Genomic DNA, 19532 nt, shown 5'->3' with positions numbered 1-19532 from the left:
ACAATTTTACTTTGTAATACTATTAATAATTTCACTACAAAATCGACAGTGAAACCAGAAAAAAATTATTTGTTGGGCAAAACTGAAAAAAAAAGCCATTTTCTAATTTTTTGCGGCTTCCGTTTCTAAGCAGTGCAGTTTTTGGTAAAAATTGCACCTTATATTTATTCTGTAGGTCCATACAGTCTCAAGGATACCCAAGTTACATAGGTTTGATTTTTATTTTACTACAAAAAAAATATATAACTACATGCACCAAAATTATACGTTCAAAAATGTCCTCTTCTGACCCATATAACTTTTTTATTTTTCCGTATAAGGGTCGGCATGATAGCTAATTTTTTTGCGCCATGATCTAAAGTTTTTATTGGTACAATTTTTATTTTGATCTGACTTTTAGATCACTTTTTATTAATTTCTTTATGGTATAAAAAGTGACCAAAAATACGCTATTTTGGAATTTGATTTTTTTTTTACGTGTACGCCATTGACTGTACAGTTTACTTAATGATATATTTTTATAGTTCGGACATTTACGCACGCGGCGATACCACATATGTTTATTTTTATTAACACAGTTTGTTTTAAAAGGGAAAAGAGGGGTGATTCAAGCTTTTATTAGGGAAGGGGTTAAATCACATTTATTAACACTTTATTTTATTAACACTTTATTTTTTGCAATGTTATAGCCCCCATAGAGGACTATAACAATGCACACACTGATTTCCTACACTGATTACTGCCATGCAATAGCATGACATTGATCAGTGTTATCGCCGCTCGACTGCTCCTCCCTGGATCTCAGGCATGGAGCAGTCAATCGGTGATCGGACAGCCAGGAGGCAGGTAGGGATCCTCCTTGCATCCTGCAAGCTGTTTCACCGCAGCAGTCCCAAACAGCACCACTGAACTAACCTGCAATGTTTACTTTAGTTTTAGATGCAGCAATCATGTTTGATCGCCGCGTCTAAAGGGTTAATGCCGGAAATCAGCCCGATCGGTGATGTCCGGGATTAGCCATGGGTCCTGGTGGCCTATAGCAACCGGGACACGCCATGTTGAGCGCGCGTCATACCTTGGGAGCCACAGATGGATGTTAATGAACGTCCATTTGCGGCAAGGGGTTAATGCATCAACTTAGTGTTTGCAAAGATGTAGTTGGTCCTACACACAATCCATGTTTATATGCTTTACTAAAGTATATAAATATTATTGAGGGAACTAAGGAGAGAGTAAATAAAAAAGAATGTCTCACTCCCACAGGAAGACCCATCTTGTCTATCCAAATCACAAACATCCCATTAATTTCTGTAAATAGTTGTTCACTTGGCCAGTGACAGAGCTTTTGAGCCGATGTAGTAGAATTGTGGAAGAGGATCATTTTATTGGTGGATGAAATACATTTTATATTTTATTGTATTAACACACACCAAGGCCATATCAGTATCCTTAATAGACTACATACAAAGTAAAATTGCTAAAATATTTGGTCCTAAATTTATATTTGTACTCGGGGCTTCAATCGTGCTTGAAACTGCAAACCTTCCATACAGACCTATATATATATCCCCTTCAGGACGGAGCCCATTTTGGCCTTAAGGACCGGAGCGTTTTTTGCACATCTGACCACTGTCACTTTAAACATTAATAACTCTGGAATGCTTTTAGTTATCATTCTGATTCCGAGATTGTTTTTTCGTGACATATTCTACTTTAACATAGTGGTAAATTTTTGTCGATACTTGCATCCTTTCTTGGTGAAAAATCCGTAAATTTGATGAAAAATTTGAAAATTTAGCATTTTTCTAACTTTGAAGCTCTCTGCTTGTAAGGAAAATGGATATTACGAATACATTTTTTTTTGGTTCACATATACAATATGTCTACTTTATGTTTGTATCATAAAATTGACGTGTTTTTACTTTTGGAAGACACCAAAGGGCTTCAACGGTCAGCAGCAATTTTCCGATTTTTCACAAAATTTTCAAACTCAGTATTTTTCAGGGACCAGTTCAGGTTTGAAGTGGATTTGAAGGGTCTTCATATTAGAAATACCCCATAAATGACCCCATTATAAAAACTACACCCCCCAAAGTATTCAAAATGACATTCAGTCAGCGTTTTAACCCTTTAGGTGTTTCACACGAATAGCAGCAAAGTGAAGGAGAAAATTCACAATCTTCATTTTTTACACTCACATGTTCTTGTAGACCCAATTTTTTAATTTTTACAAGGGGTAAAAGGACAAAATTTTTACTTGTATTTGTAGCCCAATTTCTCTCGAGTAAGCACATACCTCATATGTCTATGTAAAGTGTTCGGCGGGCGCAGTAGAGGGCTCAGAAGGGAAGGAGCGACAAGGGGATTTTGGAGAGTACGTTTTTCTGAAATGGTTTTTGGGGGGCATGTTACCTTTAGGAAGCCCTTATGGTGCCAGAACAGCAAAAAAAAACACATGGCATACCATTTTGGAAACTAGACCCCTCGGGGAATGTAACATGGGATAAAGTGAACCTTAATACCCCACAGGTGTTTCACGACTTTTGCAAATGTAAAAAAAAAAAAAAAATTTTTACCAAAAATGCTTGTTTTCCCAATTTTTTTTTATTTTTAAAAAGGGTACTAGCAGAAAATACCCCTAAAAATTTGAAGCCCAATTTCTCCCGATTCAGAAAACACCCCATATGGGGGTGAAAAGTGCTCTGCTGGCGCACTACAGGTCTCGGAAGAGAAGGAGTCACATTTGGCTTTTTGGAAGCAAATTTTGCTCTGGGGGCATGCCGCATTTAGCACCTATGGTGCCAGGATAGCAAAAAAAACCCCACATGGCATACTATTTTGTAAACTAGACCCCTCGGGGAACGTAACAAGGGGTTAAGTGAACCTTTATACCCCACAGGTGTTTCACGACTTTTGCATATGTAAAAAAAAAATTTTTTTTTTACCTAAAATGCTTGTTTTCCCAAAAATTTTACATTTTTAAAAAGGGTAAAAGCAGAAAATACCCCCCAAAATTTGTAACACAATTTCTCCCGAGTACGGCGATACCCCATATGTGACCCTAAACTGTTGCCTTGAAATACGACAGGGCTCCAAAGTGAGAGCGCCATGCGCATTTGAGGCCTAAATTAGGGATTGCATAGGGGTGGACATAGGGGTATTCTACGCCAGTGATTCCCAAACAGGGTGCCTCCAGCTGTTGCAAAACTCCCAGCATGCCTGGACAGTCAACGGATGTCCGACAATACTGGGAGTTGTTTTGCAACAGCTGGAGGCTCCGTTCTGGAAACAGTGGCGTACCAGACGTTTTTCATTTTTATTGGGGAGGGGAGGGGGGCTGTGTAGGGGTATGTGTATATGTAGTGTTTTTTACTTTTTATTTTATTTTTTGTGGTAGTGTAGTGTAGTGTTTTTAGGGTACAGTCACACGGGCGGGGGTTCACAGTAGTTTCTCGCTGGCAATTTGAGCTGCAGCAGAAAGTTTGCGGCAGCTCAAATTTGCAGCCAGATACTTACTGTAATCCTCCGCCCATGTGAGTGTACCCTGTACGTTCACATTGGGGGGGACATCCAGCTGTTGCATAACTACAACTCCCAGCATGCCCGTTGGCTGTCGGTGACTGCTGAGAGTTGCAGTTTTGCAACAAATGTAGGCACACTGGTTATGTATCACTGAGTTTGTGACCTAACTCAGTGTTTCACAACCAGTGTGCCTCCAGCTGTTGCAAAACTACAACTCCCAGCATGTACGGTGCATGGTGTACGGTGACTGCTGAGAGTTGTAGTTTGCAACAGCTGGAGGCACACCTGTCATGAAACACTGAGTTAGGTAAAAAAAAAACTCTGAGTTTCACAACCAGTGTGCCTTCAGCTGTTGCAAAACTACAACTCTCAGCAGTCACCGACAGCCAACGGGCATGCTGGGAGTTGTAGTTATGCAACCAGCAGATGCACCACTACAACTCCCAGCATGCACTTTAGCTGTTTGTGCAAGCTGGGAGTTGTAGTTAGACAACAGCTGAAGGTACACTTTTCCATAGAAAGAATGTGCCTCCAGCTGTTGCAAAACCATAAGTCCCAGCATGCCCATAAGGGAATGCTGGGAGTTGTGGTGGTCTGCCTCCTGCTGTTGCATAACTACAGCTCCCAGCATGCCCTTTTTGCATGCTGGGAGCTGTTGCTAAGCAACAGCAGGAGGCTGTCACTCACCTCCAACGATCCAGACGCTGCACGTCAGTCCCGCCGCCGCAGCTGCTCCTGGGGCCCGGATCGGGGTCCCCAGCACCCGAGGTGCATGTCCCGCACCCGCTCACGTCCTCCAGAAGAGGGGCGGAGCGGGTGCGGGAGTGACACCCGCAGCAGGCGCCCTGATTGGTCGGCCGGTAATCCGGCCGACGAATCAGGGCGATCGTGAGGTGGCACCAGTGCCACCTCACCCCTGCAGGCTCTGGCTGTTCGGGGCCGTCAGAGACGGCCCCGAACAGCCAGTAATTCCGGGTCACCGGGTCACTGGAGACCCGATTGACCCGGAATCGCCGCAGATCGCTGGACTGAATTGTCCAGCGATCTGCGGCGATCGCCGACAGGGGGGGGTATAATGACCCCCCTGGGCGATATGCCGGGATGCCTGCTGAACGATTTCAGCAGGCATCCGGCTCCGGTCCCCAACCGGCTATCGGTGGGGGCCGGAATTCCCACGGGCGTATGGATACGCCCTCGGTCCTTAAGGACTCGGGATTCAGGGCGTATCCATACGCCCTATGTCCTGAAGAGGATATATATATATATATATATTAACTAACAAGTGGTTTGTTATAGAGGGCATACCCTATAATAAATTAGTAAGAATAAGGGAGGGTTGGAAGGGTTCCGCAAACCTCACATACACCCTGCCTGTATGGCGTAGGGGGCCTTAAATACTCAAGCCCCATGCACCATCTTATGTGACCCGCCCATAGGTGCCGGTGGGTGTAAAACTCACGCCTCTCCCACAAATACAGCCTTAACAGGCTTAAGACATATGACCCAAATGAAGTCACTACCTGACTATGTAAGGGCCATTGAAATCAATGGGGCCCTTGCCAATTCCTGCTTGGATACATTAGTATCTGACATTTATCAGCTAATCAGCATTCTCTAATTCTCACAGGACTTCCTTCTTTGCTTTCTTCTAGTCTGCATCTGACACAACCATCTCCAAGAGTTCTTCCCACATACTCTGGAATTCACAACCCTGACAGTTCAGACTTCCACTCACCATCAAAACATTCTAAAACAACTTGCAAACCCATCCCTTCAGAAAAGTCTATACCCTACAATAACTCAGTTGTCTGCTGCATCATCTTGCAGATTGATAACTGTCATGGGCAGTATTCTCTCCCCCTCTGTACCAGTCTGTTAATTCAGGTTGAACATTGTATTATAGTTCTTTAACCTTCAAATGACCACCAATATGCATATTCTGGTGCTTGGTGGTCATTGAATATAGAGCAGCCTAACAGCTTTATATGCGGTGAGTGCCAACTGTATCTTACAGCCAACAACTGCCTGCCTGGACAGTTTAACCCTCTGCAAACCAAGAGGAATAGCAAAAGCAGCATGCAGATAGTGAACTGACATCTCGAGTTGGTACCCCCACAACACAATTGCATGGTTACTATTAGGGAAGAGTGAATCGAACCTGATGAATCCAAATTCATTACAAATTTCAGGAAAAATTTGATTTGCAGCGAATGCGATTATCAACGCGATTCGATCACGTGAATCACTTCATTAAACTCCATTTAGTGTGGTCCAGGCTCCAGGGCATTGGAAATGGCGGATCCACATGTGAGGACATGGGGCAAGGAATCCTGGGAAGGCTGGAACAAGGGTATGCGGGAGGACCCTGAATCACATGCAGCATGCAGCCTATCAGCAGCTAGCCACCCCTACATAATTGGCAGCCATCTTGCGGCCAGTCACATCAGCGTTCTATTACAGAGAGATAGAGAGGGACAGACAGTGCTGTGTGTTGCACAGAAAAGCATTTTTCCAGCAGCGATTCACCTCCCAGTCACTACAGCATTCTATTACAGAGAGGGACAGAGAGCAATGTGTTACACAGCGACTGTGTGCTGCACCACTGGTGTGTACTGCTGGTGTTGTACACAAATGCTGTTTTAAGCATACTGGAGCACATTGTCCTCCCCTCACAAGTGCATACCACATACGTACATCTAAGTGGTGTACTATTTTGTTCTGGTTAAAGTCTTAAGGGCCTAGATACTGTGAAAGGCCAGCAAAAAGTGCACACCGGCTGGTGTTTTACACAAATACTATTTTAAGCGTACTGGAGCGCATTGTCCTCCCCTCATAAGTGCATACCACATATGTACATCTAAGTGGTGTACTATTTAGTTCCTGTTAAAGTCTTAAGAGCTTAGATGCTGTGAAAGGCCAGCCAAAAGTAGACACTGGCTGGTGTTGTACACAACTACAGTTTTAAGCATACTGGAGCACATTGTCCTCCCCTCATAAGTGCATACCACATACGTACATCTAAGTGGTGTACTATTTTGTGCCTGTTAAAGTCTTAAGGGCCTAGATACTGGTGTTGTACACAAATACTGTTTTAAGTGTAGTGGAGCGTATTGTACTCCCCTCATATAAGGACTAAGTATGCCAGGCAGAGAAGTGCCAGGACATGCACAGAGGAGTGGCAGAGGCCTAAATTCATCAGGCAGAGGTTGCAGCAGACTAGGGGCGAGTGGCAGCAGGAGTTGCAGCGAGAGGCCTGAGCTCCTGGCATCAGCTAGTGGAGGACATCAGTGATGTGCAGACACAACTTGATGATGATGAAGCCGATTGCACTTGGGAGCCAGGTGCAGAAGGGGCTTCATCATCATCAAGAGAAGAGGGTTGCAGGTTGCCGGAGGGGCAGAAGCTGAGCCAGCAAGGTGATAGCATGGTTGGCAGTCAGCAAGGTGGCAGAAGTGGAAAGTCAAACGTGCCCTGGGTAGACCACCTGCTTTGCGGCAGCTTACCTTCCCGGGAGGTAGTGAAACAGGGGTTCCTGGAGTCTGCGGCAGTAGCAGTCAATCAGTGCGGACTGTTGGTGGGAAAATCAGCTACTCGCCGTGGGGCAGTTTTTAATCAAGCATCCGGAGGAGGTTAACATGGCCACATGCAAGATGTGTCGGCAGAAGGTGAAGCGTGGCCAGGGTCGCAATGTTGGCACCACGGCCCTGCGCTAACATATGCAGCATCGCCATAAAGCGGCCTGTGAGAACCATGGCTCGGATGTGGTCGTCCAGCCTGCTTAATCACCCAGTGGCAGCCGCTCCCTGTTTCAGCCAAGGCTCCACCACCTCAGCCAAAGGGAGCTGTGTGTCAAACCAATCTTCTGTTGCTCCAGATGCGCCTTCTCCTCCTACTTTGAGTCAGTCATTCCGCCAGCAATCCATTGGCGAAGCCATGTCCAAGAGACAACAGTATGCGCCCACTCATCCAACGGCGCAGAAGCTGAATGTGCTCCTGTCCAAGTTGATGGTGCTGCAGTCCCTCCCTTTTCAAGTGGTGGACTCTGCACCTTTCAGAGAACTGATGGTTTGTGCCGAGCCGAGGTGGAGAGTCCCAAGCCGTCATTTCTTTGCGAAGAAGGATGTACCAGTCCTGCACAATTTTGTGGAACAGAAGGTAGGCCAGTCCTTGAGCCTGTTGGTGTGTACCAAAGTGCATGGCAGCAATGACGTGTGGAGCTTTAACTGCGGTCAGGGACAATACATGTCTTTTACAGCCCACTGGGTGAATGTGGTTCTTGCACAGCCACAACAGCAACTTGGACAGGTCACGCCTCTTCCGCCACCACGCTCTCAGGCATTTGATCCTGTGACAGTGTGCGACTCCGTCTCCTCATCCTCCACTTCACAGATAAGTCGCAGTGCCCCTCCAGCATACCATGTGTGCAGGGCACGGCGGTGTCACGCTGTTCTTCACATGGTTTGCCTTGGCAAACGGAGTCACACAGGGGAGGAACTGCTAAAAGTCATTAATTAAGAAATTGAATCATGGCTTACTCCACGAAACTGGAAATGGGGAACCATGGTGACCGACAACGGGAAGAACATCTTGTCTGCGATGCGACAAGGAAGCCTGAGACATGTGCCCTGCATGGCACACATGTTCAATCTGGTTGTCAAGCAGTTCTTGATGTGTTCCCCCATCTGCAAGACATCCTATCAATGGGAAGGAAACTTTGCATGCACCTCCGCTACTCGTACACCGCAAAGCACACCCTCCTTGAGCTGCACCGTCAGAACGGCATCTCCCAACATAGTCTGATTTGCCATGTTTCCACACGTTGGAATTCCATCCTCCATATGTTGGACCGACCACAGTTTAAGTTTCGCGAGATGGTCGGTTTCTCTAGTTATCTGACTGGAGAGGAGGAGCAAGAGTCGCTAGGGGAGCTATAGGGTTATGAGGAAGGCAAGACAGAGGACACAGACATACCGTGGCAGCATGCAGTGGAGATGGAGGCAGGGAGTCCCTCCGAGTCACTTGCACAAATGGCACGATGCATGCTCACTTGCTTGCGTAGTGACCGCCGAATTGTCACAATTTGGCAGCGGGATGACTTCTACCTTATTAGACCCTATCTACTGGCACAAAATGGGGGCCTTTTTTACACCCTCTGGGAGGGAGGACAAACTGACCGACTATGGAGACATCCTACGTAGTCAGTTGGCTGTTGCCTATCTGCGGCATCGTTCATCCTCTCGCAGGTCTGACACGGGGGGGGGGGGGGCCCTCTGTGCTCACCTTCCACTGCCATGGCTGCTGGGGAGAGGTGGGGTGGCAGGAGCAGTACCAGCTCCATCAGCAGCAGCCTGAGTCTAGTCGCTGATGAGTAGCTTTCTTCACCCGCATAGTAAAGCAACTCATCAGCAGCAGGCAGACCTGGAGCAGGACCTGAACCAGCAAGTGGTGGTATACCTTGACATGACCCTGCCAACACACCTTGAAGATCTGCTGGACTTCTGGGCAGCCAAACTTGATTTGTACTAGCAGAGCGGGTGTTTAGTGCAGCAAGGGGCCATAGTAACCCCAAGGAGAACTCATCTGTCCACGAAAAATGTGGAGAGACTGACCTTTGTGAAGATCTATCAGGCATGGATCAGCCAGGATTTCCACCCACCAATACCTGATGCATCAGAGTAGATTGACCATGGTGCCACACCAACACTTCACAAATATGGATAGTGCAAGACATATCTAATATGCTGCTCCCAGTTACAGACATTCCTCCGCATCAGTCCACAAGTAAGTATTGAGGATATGCATTATGTGAAACTTAACTTTTAATAATATTCTTAGGATAAAAATAAGATATATGTATCCCAAATTTTTGGGAAATCAAACAAAAGGAAAGGTGTGCAAAAAACACAGTGTGCAATTGTTACTCACCCTTAAAAGGGCAGCCCCACACAGGAAACTTTCTATATCCACCTAAAAACCCTGGGAAATGGCAGTGTTTGTAGGTGGAAATAGGGAGAGGTTCCTGCATGGGGCTGCCCTTTTTAGGGTGAGTAACACTTGCCAAGAAGGGAATTAATAATGCACCGGTTCCAATGGACCATACATTGTTCCCTTCCACCTTTTAGAGGTCTTTGCATCACATCAATACTTGGTGGTGTAGGTGGCACATGGTGTTTTTTGCACACATTTCCTTTTGTTTGATTTAAAAAATATTTTGGGTCCATATATTTTATCCTAAGCACATTATTAAAAGTTAAGTTTTACGTAATGCATATCCTCAATAGTTACTTGTGCACACTAACACTTTTACAAAAGAGACTGTTTTCTTCTGCCTACATGTCTCAGCTACTATTCTAATCTTGCTACCCGCCTGATGCCACACATCTGATGCCATGTTCTCCTTTTTTCACACACCCTAGTCACCGGGTACTGGTAGTGCCACCCACTGCACCACTCTGTCACCGTGTCACTTTCAGGACTCCTGATGCTGCTGCTGCCACCTCCAGGCTGTCTAAATACTGCCACCATATGTTCTCCTCATGCTGATGCCAGCTCCAGGTTGTCTAATTCTGCCACCATATTTTCTCCTCATGCTGCTGCCAACTCCAGGCTGTGTCATTCAGCCACCATATATTCTCCTCATGCTGCCACCAACTCCAGGGTGTCATTAAGCCACTATATGGTCTCCTCATGCTGCTGCCAACTCCAGGCTGTGTCATTCAGCCACTATATGCTGATTGTTGGGCCAAGGTCAGATGAGTCTGGGCATTTAAAACCTTTCAGATTGACATCTTCTGGTCTTCCAAGATGATGATTGAGAACAATCCATGACACTGGCAGGTCTCAGCTTTGCAAAGGGGGCAGTGCATGCTATAAATTCTGCAGGGTGCCCAAACTTTTGCAGACGCCATTTTTTCGTTTTCTGTTATTTTGTAAGTGTAAATGATGGAAATAAAATCTAACTTTTGTTGACATATTATAAGAATGTCTAATCTGTAATTTGTTGCCTTTGGTACTATTTCCATCTTTCCTTGGCTTCTTTATGCACATTAATACAAATTTTTACCTGGGGTGCTCAAACTTTTGATCCCCACTATATGGTCTCCTCATACTTCTGCCACCTCCAGGCTGTGTCATTCAGCCACTATATGTTCTCCTCATGCTGCCGCCAACTCCAGGCTGTGTCATTAAGCCACTATATGGTTTCCTCATGCTGCCGCCAACTCCAGGCTGTGTCATTCAGGCACTGAATGGTCTCCTCATGCTGCCGCCACCTCCACGCTGTGTTATTCAGCCACTGTATGGTCTCCTCATACTGATGCAACCTCCAGTTTCTGTCATTGTGCTGCTCTGCGAGTGATTCTAATAGCGACGCCTCTGATCTGCATGTCATACTTTATAACACTATTATATCACTAACCCAGCACACACCCTATGCATGTTACAGCAAGGCAAAATGTTCTACATCCCTATTGAGGCTCTCTGTAGGCCAGAAATAGCCACTTTTAATAGCGATTCACCGCGAATAAACTCAGAACAAAACAAATATTTTTTTTTGAAAATTCAGCGAATCACCCGAATCAAATTTTTCAAAAATTTGCTCATCTCTAGTTAGTATGGCAGCTAGAAGCCTTCTGAAGGAATCTGAGCCTGCTATGGTAGCTTTACCTCAGGCAGACTGTACTAGAAGATCAATGTGGCAATGCGAAGCCTCTGTCACAATTCTATTTGGAGGGGCCAGAGAGCTGGACATATGTTTGCCCTTGGTTGGATGACATTTTTTGGCCATCCTTGTATTTATTTCTAAGTCCCCCTGTATCTGTTAGAGGTACAGGGTGGCAACAAATAGGTGTTGCTCGGGACCCTTATCATCAAATTATGGTTATGTTTTGACTAGAGACAGTGGGTACCTTGAGCTATCATTGGAAACCCTGGTTGAGGATTAGCTACCAAGGAGGGAGCACTGTTATATGGCATTAGAAGAACATGTGTCATGGTTGTGTGTCATGAACTTTGAGGACTCCCAATATCTCTTCCCCCTATGCAGTCTGAGGGCTGTAACTGTATTTCTCCCACCTTCTCATGTGGAGACTGTGCCTGGCAACAACAGATTAAATAGGCATGGTCAGATATAAAAACTTTTTATGTGTTTCACATCTTGGCAAAATAATAGTTTTTCTAAAATACTTCTTTATAAAATGTTGACATTTTATTAAAGAGAACTGCCTTTGAAAATCCCATCACTAGGTTCCCCATACCTACTGGGACACTAATGAGTCTCACAGCAGCATGAGCATGTCCAAGGGTCATGGACACGAGATGGCTGATTGGCAAGGCTGCAGGAGAAACACAGCCTGCAGCATCACTGCTGTAAAACAGAGTTTTACCAAATGTGTGCATCCAGCTGTTGCAAAACTACAACTCCAAGCATGCCTGGACAGTCAAAGGATGTCTGGGCATGCTGAGAGTTGTAGTTTTGCAAAAGCTGTAGGCACACAGCTTAAGGCAACACTGCTGCAAAAAAGAGTTATCCAAACACTGTACTTCTAACTATTCCAAAACTACAAGTCCCAGCATTACAGGACTGGCAAAGGATGATACACATGAATGACAAAGGGAAAATATATAAAATGTAAGCATAACAAACCACTGTACTAACTAAACCTTTGCACTTATTTAGGAAGATGCAAGTTATACATTCACCATATTGTCTTTGGTGGTAGAGTACAGGCAATCTCCAATAATCATTGTGTGTGTGTGTGTGTGTACAGCATAAAACCAGAGAGGAAAGGGTCACAGAGCAGGGCTGCCAGGCTTCCGAGAGCAGTGAGTCCGCATAGTGAGGGAGGGGGAGGAGTCATCACAGTGTAGGCAATAGAGGGACACGTCCCCTCTCTTTGGGAAGATCAAAAATACATTGATCAGCATTAATACATACATTGATATGCTATTTTTTAGTTAAATATCAGTGATAGAGACATAAAAATATATGTACATGATCAGGATTAGGTACTGAGTAACATATAACAGTTTCGTTTTTTTGTGGGATCTGACAGGTACACTTTAACAGCTGCACCTCGATGTTGCTTACCTATTAAGCCTTATAAGAGCAATGGAATGTGATGTCATGTGACCTGTCTTGAGGTTGGGGGGATTCGAAACTGTTGTTTTACCTCAATAAATCAGTTCATGTTTGGAGTTCACTTGAACCAGAGGTGTGTGGTGTATTCTCTGAGGGAAGGGTGATATAAGGACAACATGATTTACATAGTTACATAGTTTGTATGGTTGAAAAAAGACATGTGTCCATCAAGTCCAACCATGGAATTGAAGGAAAGGGGTATGGTTTTAAGGGATCTGATTTTATATTTCTGCATAAGCATTATTGTTTTTTTTTTCTAGGAATGTATCTAACCCTGTTTTAAAGTTTTCAACTGTTCCTGCTGTGGCCAGTTCCTAAGGTAGACTGTTCCAGAAATTCACAGTTCTCATGGTAAAGAAGGCGTGTGGCCCCTTGAGTCTAAACCTTTCTCCTCCAGATGGAGGGAGTGCCCCTTGTCCTTTGAGGGGGTTTAACCTGGAACAGTTTTTCCCCTTATTTTTTCTATGGGCCATTTATATACTTATATACGTTGATCATATCCCCCCTTAAATGTCTCTTCTCAAGACTAAACAAGTGTATTTTTTTTTATCTTTCCTCATAGCTAAGATGTTGCATGCCCCTTATTAGTTTAATTGTGCATCCCTGCACCCATTCCAGCTCCATAACATCCCTTTTACGAACTGGTGCCAAAAACTCAACAGCGTACTCCAGGTGAAGCTGTACCAATGCTTTGTAAAGGGGTAGTATTATGTCCCTGTCCCTCGCGTCCATGCCTCTTCTGTTACCTGACAATATCCTGCCGGCCTTAGACGCAGCAGCCTGACATTGCATGCTATACTGCAGTCTATGATCTAGACACACAGATCCATCTCTACCGGTGCCTCTCCCCATTTAACCCCCCTAAAACATACGATGCATGCAGAATTTTAGAACCCAGATGCATAAGTTTACATTTATCCCATTGAACCTCATTTGCCAAGTGGAGGCCCAGACAATTAGTCTATCCAAGTCATCTTGTATCTTATACACATCCTCTATAGACTGTACCATACTACAAAGCTTGGTGTCATCTGCAAAGATAGAAACAGAGCTGTTATTCCCATCCTCTTTATCATTAATAAATAAATTAAACAAGAGCGGGCCCAGTACTGAACCTTGGGGTATACCACTAATAACCAGGAATCAGAGTACGAATCATCAACCACCACTTTCTGGGTACGGTCCTTAAGCCAGTTTTCAATCCAATTACAAACCAAAATTTCCAAACCCAAAGACCTTAACTTACAAATAAGACGTCTATGAGGGACAGTATCAAAACACTATAGCCATGCATGATCTCCTGGCAACACAGAACTACTCATTTGGGGTATAAGGGCTCTCTTACAATCGACAATTTGCCAATTCATTGTCATACAGTAATATATTTGTAAACTGTAAAAGCATTTAGATGATTGTTTTTTACCCCTTAAGGACACAGGATTTTTCCATTTTTGCATTTTCATCTTTTCCTCATCACCTTCTAAAAATCATAACGCTTTCAATTTTGCACATAAAATTCCATATGATGGCTTATTCTTTGCGCCACCAATTCTACTTTGCAGTAACATTAGTAAATTTTACCCAAAAATCCACGGCGAAACGGAAAAAAAATTCATTGTGCGACAAAATTGAAAAAAAAATGCCATTTTGTAACTTATTGAGGCTTCCGTTTCTACGCAGTGCATTTTTTGGTAGAAATTACACCTTATCTTTATTCTGTAGGTCCATACGGTTAAAATGATACCGGCGTGTACGGGCCGGTATGCGGGCTCATTTTTTGTGCCATAATCTGAATTTTTTATCGGTACCATTTTTGTATTGATCCGACTTTTGATCACTTTTTATTTATTTTTTCATAATATAAAAAGTGACCAAAAATATGCTATTTTGGACTTTGGAATTTTTTTGAGCGTACGCCATTGACAGTTTAATTAACAATATATTTTTATAATTTGGACATTTCTGCATGTGGCAATACCACATATGTTTATTTTTATTTACATAGTTTTTTTTTATGGGAAAAGGTGGGTGATTCAAACTTTTATTAGGGAAGGGGTTAAATGACTTTATTAACTTTTTTTTTTCACTTTTTTTTGCTATAACTCTGCACACACTGATCTTTTACACTGTTCACTGCAAAGCCATAGCTTTGCATTGATCAGTGTTATAGGCGATCGATTGCTGAAGCCTGTATCTCATGCTTGGAGCAATCAATCGCCGATCGGACAGCAAGGTAAGGGGGTCTCCGCTCCCTTGCTAGCTGATCGGGACCACGATGGTCCCGATCAGCCCAACTGAGCTGGCGGGAAGCTTTCACTTTCATTTTAGACACAGCGATCAACTTTGATTGCCGCGTCTAAAGGGTTAATAGTGCGCGGTGCAACGATCGGTGCCGCAGGCTATTAGCCTATTAGCAGCCGGGACCGACCCGGTATGACACAGGGTCACGGCGTGACCCCGTTTTATTTACCGGGGCCGGGTCCTTAAGAGGTTAAAAGGCCCCTATGGGGGGGGGGGGGGGGGTAGGGGTTAAAAATATAACCCCCCTTTTCTTTTGATGTTAAATAAAATATATTGTTGTTGACTTAAAGGTGATTTTAGTATGTACCTGGCAGACAGTAATGGGCATGCTTAGGAAGGATCTGCGCTTGTCTTGTGGCTAAATGGCTATGTTGTGAGATTAACACAACACTGTGGCTAGCTTTTTGTTAACTGGTATTGACTTTTCTTCTTTTTTTTTTTTTTTTACTACAAAACCCATAATTCCATTTTCCTCCCTCCCACACATTAGCCACCCCACCCATTGAAAAATAAATGAGCTGCATCCATTCAAAAGACCTGTGGTTTTCAATCAGGGTGCCTACAGCTGTTGCATTAGTTGCAGATTGATCTCTCTCCCACCAAGCGATCCCTCCACCCATTAAAGCAGACAGGCTCCCTGTCATCAGCTGACTAGTGAGTCAGGTCTCGGCACATTGCAAGCTGGGAAAAATCTGAGACAACAGTCATTTTGTATGCTGATAAAATAAATATTGGAGTGAAAATCACAGAAGAATTGTGAGAAAACCGTCACACACAGGTACAGACACTATATTATGAACTACACTAACTTTACAGCCCCTGTAGAATAGTCAAATAAAAAAAATTCCTTGATTACCCATTTAACATGGTAAATGACATAAACAAAAAAAAATAATATATATATATATATATATATATATATATATATATATATATATATATATATACCAAATGCAGGAACTACTGGTCACATCACACCCAGAAATCGTGATTGGAAAATGGTACTAATATAACTACAAGTCACTGCACAAAAAATAGCCATAATACATCTCTGTAAAAAGACAAAGTAATAGGGGAAAATATGGCAATTGGAGCATTTTTTTAAGTTTTACATTTTAGAAGTAGTAAAACATAACACATAATGAACAACAAAATAAAGATAACATGTCAGTTAAACGGCAAAATGAACAGCGAAAAAACTAAAACTCTAAAAACTTGCAGGTTTTTTCCATTTCAGCCTACAGATTATTTTGTTCTGCTTCGCAGTACATTTTATGGTAAAATGAAGGGTGTCCTTAAAAAGTACACTTGGTCAGGCAAAAAACAAGTCCTCATGTGGGACAAATAAAATAGTTATGGCTCTTAGAAGACGAGGAGTTACAAATATGGGGGAAGGAGTTGAAATGAATAATAATAATGACAGCTAGCTCTGCTAAGTGCTTACTGTAAAATGTAATGCTGCTTACCATTGTTGTTAAACTGGGGGAGGCCAGAGTTGTTACAACCCAGACTTGTGTGGTAGCAGTAGACAGCAGACTATCGTTCTGGGGCTGACTCACAGTGTCCGTGTCTCTGTCTACACGTGTAACAGTCACATGGTTGAGCTCCGTGGTGTTGGCAGTTATCGTCCATTGTGTAATGGTGGTAGTTTTTGCTAATGTCTTTGTTGTTGGGCTCACTGTAGTGTGGTCATGATCTAGGGAAACAAACAGAATATTGTTAAATATTTTGCTGTCACTGTACTATGTAGTGAACCAACAATTTATAAAAAAAGAAAACATGGACGCACATTCATGTTATACATTAATCTTTTGCTTCTTAGCACAATTTCAACAACTAACATCAGCTTGTAAGTATACATTTTGATCAAATTGCCACTTCAGGGGCACCTCATTAAGTGGGTTCCTAAAAGACTGAAGCTAGGTTCATACTGGGGTAGATTTATCAAAACCTGTGCAGAGGAAAACTTGCCCAGTTGCCCATAGCAACCAATCAGATCGCTTCTTTCATTTTTAACAAGGCCTCTGCAAAATGAAAGACGTGATCTGATTGGTTGCTATGAGTAACTGGGCAAGTTTTCCTCTGCACAGGTTTTGATAAATCTCCCCCACTGTGTTTAGTACTTTTGTCAAAGGTATCAGTCAGCATCCTTCCGAGAACAGGATGCCAACATATACTGTGGTGGAGAGCAGCGGATGCCCTTCATTTCAATGGCCCAAATATAATCACTTATTCACTCTGTTAGAGCCATTTGTGCTATTTTAAGAAGACTCAAAAGCAAAGTTTGGGGCATTGTTCAGTTGGCTTCAAATAGCATATACAGACACTAGGTTACTCTGTTTGGGCTGTTGAATTAAATGGCGCCGACTGCAGTATGTAACAGTATACAGTATATCAACATCCCTTTTGAAAGTGATTTCAACAGATACCTCTAACGCACGGCAAGAACACATTATGAATGAGACCTTAGTCTGCCTCCTCATTTTCTATACGGTATTTTGAGCAGATTGAGCATTTCACTAACCCATAGTCTTGAATCTGCATTAAATAGCATTTAAGGCCTGAACTGGGGGTCACTAGGAATCTCTGTTTAGGTCATTGAAATGAATGGCATCCACTGCTCTCTACCACAGTATACATTGTCATACTGCTTCAGTGGGCTACCAACTGATACCAATGACCGAAGCACTAAACACACTATGAACCCATCCTAGTCTGTCTCCTTATTTTTTTGTTTTGCCTTGGTTCCAATACTCCAACCATTTGGCCCAGGCAAATTTAATGAGCAGTAAATGGCATGAGGCTCTATCCCTAGCTTCCTAGCACATGGAAAGGTGAGCTTAGTCTTATATAAGTGAAAAACTTTTTATAAATGTGTTTAGCCATGCTTCCTTCCTTTTCAAGGCACTTTAAAGGGGTACTCCGTTGGAAAACATTTTTATTTTTTTTAAATGAACTGGTGCCAGAAAGTTAAACAGATTTGCAAAGTACTTCTATTAAAAAATCTTAACCCTTCCGGTACTTCTTTGCAGCTGTATGCTACAGAGGAAATTATTTTCCTTTTGAATTTCTTTTTTGTCCTGTCCACAGTGCTCTCTGCTGACACCTGATGCCGTATCAGGAACTGTCCAGAGCAGGAGAAAATCCCCATAGCAAACCTATGCTGCTCTGGAGAGTTCCTGACACGGACAGAGGTGTCAGCAGAGAGCACAAAAAACAAGACAAAAAAGAAATTCAAAAAGAAAATAATTTCCTCTGTAGTATACAGCTGCTCATAAGTACTGACAGGGTTAAGATTTTTAAATAGAAGTCATTTACAAACATGTGTAACTTTCCGGCACCAGTTCATTTATAAAAAAAAAAGTTTTCCACTAGAGAACCCCTTTAAGTAGCCATTAAGAAAGTAAAGTATATTGGGGAGATAATCAAATACTGCCTAATTCTCAGAAAGTGTGTGTCACGGTGCCGGCTGGCAGGAGGTGGATCCTCTGTGCCAGAGAGGGATTGGCGTGGACCGTGCTAGTGGACCGGTTCTAAGTCACTACTGGTTTTCACCAGAGCCCGCCGCAAAGCGGGATGGACTTGCTGCGGCGGTAGTGACCAGGTCGTATCCACTAGCAACGGCTCAACCTCTCTGGCTGCTGAAGATAGGCGCGGTACAAGGGAGTAGACAGAAGCAAGGTCGGACGTAGCAGAAGGTCGGGGGCAGGCGGCAAGGTTCGTAGTCAGGGTGGATAGCAGAAGTACTGGTACACAGGCTTTGGACACACAAAACGCTTTCACTGGCACAAGGCAACAAGATCCGGCAAGGGAGTGCATGGGAGGAGGTCAGATAAAGGCAGGGAGCAGATGGAAGCCAATTAAGCTAATTGGGCCAGGCACCAATCATTGGTGCACTGGCCCTTTAAGTCTCAGGGAGCTGGCGCGCGCGCGCCCTAGAGAGCGGAGCCGCGCGCGCCAGCACATGATAGCAGGGGACGGGAACGGGTAAGTGACCTGGGATGCGATTCGCGAGCGGGCGCGTCCCGCTGTGCGAATCGCATCCCCGACGGCCATGACAGTGCAGCGCTCCCGGTCAGCGGGACCGACCGGGGCGCTGCGGAGAGAGAGACGCCGTACGCGCTCCGGGGAGGAGCGGGGACCCGGAGCGCTAGGCGTAACAGTACCCCCCCCCTTAGGTCTCCCCTTCTCTTTGTCCGGTAACTGCCTCCCCTGGGATGAGGACACCGGGAAAGGATGGAGGGATTCCTCAACGGCAGGCAGTACAGCAGGAGTGGGAATGGGGAGGGAGGGCAGAGGGCGAGGCCTGGCACGGGGCAGTGTGACACCAGGACGAGGGCCATGAGGAGGCACCGAGGCTTGCCTGACTGGACTGGGAGGGGGGGAGAGGCACTTCTTAAGGCGGGCAGAGTCCATAACGACCTTAGGGAGACCGGATACAGGAGGAACCACAGGGTCACGGCAGGGAGTACTGGTAACCGGTTTAAGGCAGTCCTTGAAGCAAGAGGTACCCCAGCTCTTGATCTCCCCTGTGGACCAATCCAGGGTTGGGGAATGGTGTAGAAGCCAG

General features: G+C 44.3%; 1 protein-coding gene across 2 annotated transcripts in view; it reads right to left on the bottom strand.

The window, feature by feature from the left end:
• Window positions 1-19532, bottom strand: part of PTPRB (protein tyrosine phosphatase receptor type B) — a 143044-nt gene that overhangs the window by 103979 nt on the left and 19533 nt on the right. For both annotated transcript variants that reach the window (XM_056574127.1, XM_056574128.1), the window contains exon 3: window positions 16429-16658. In XM_056574127.1, coding sequence (XP_056430102.1) covers window positions 16429-16658 — 230 coding nt within the window. The remainder of the gene's footprint in view (window positions 1-16428; window positions 16659-19532) is intronic.

The sequence above is a fragment of the Hyla sarda genome, chromosome 4, assembly GCF_029499605.1.
Source record: "Hyla sarda isolate aHylSar1 chromosome 4, aHylSar1.hap1, whole genome shotgun sequence".
NCBI lineage: Eukaryota > Metazoa > Chordata > Amphibia > Anura > Hylidae > Hyla > Hyla sarda.
Note: the sequence above shows the minus strand (reverse complement) of the source record. Positions and strands in the feature narration are given on the sequence as shown.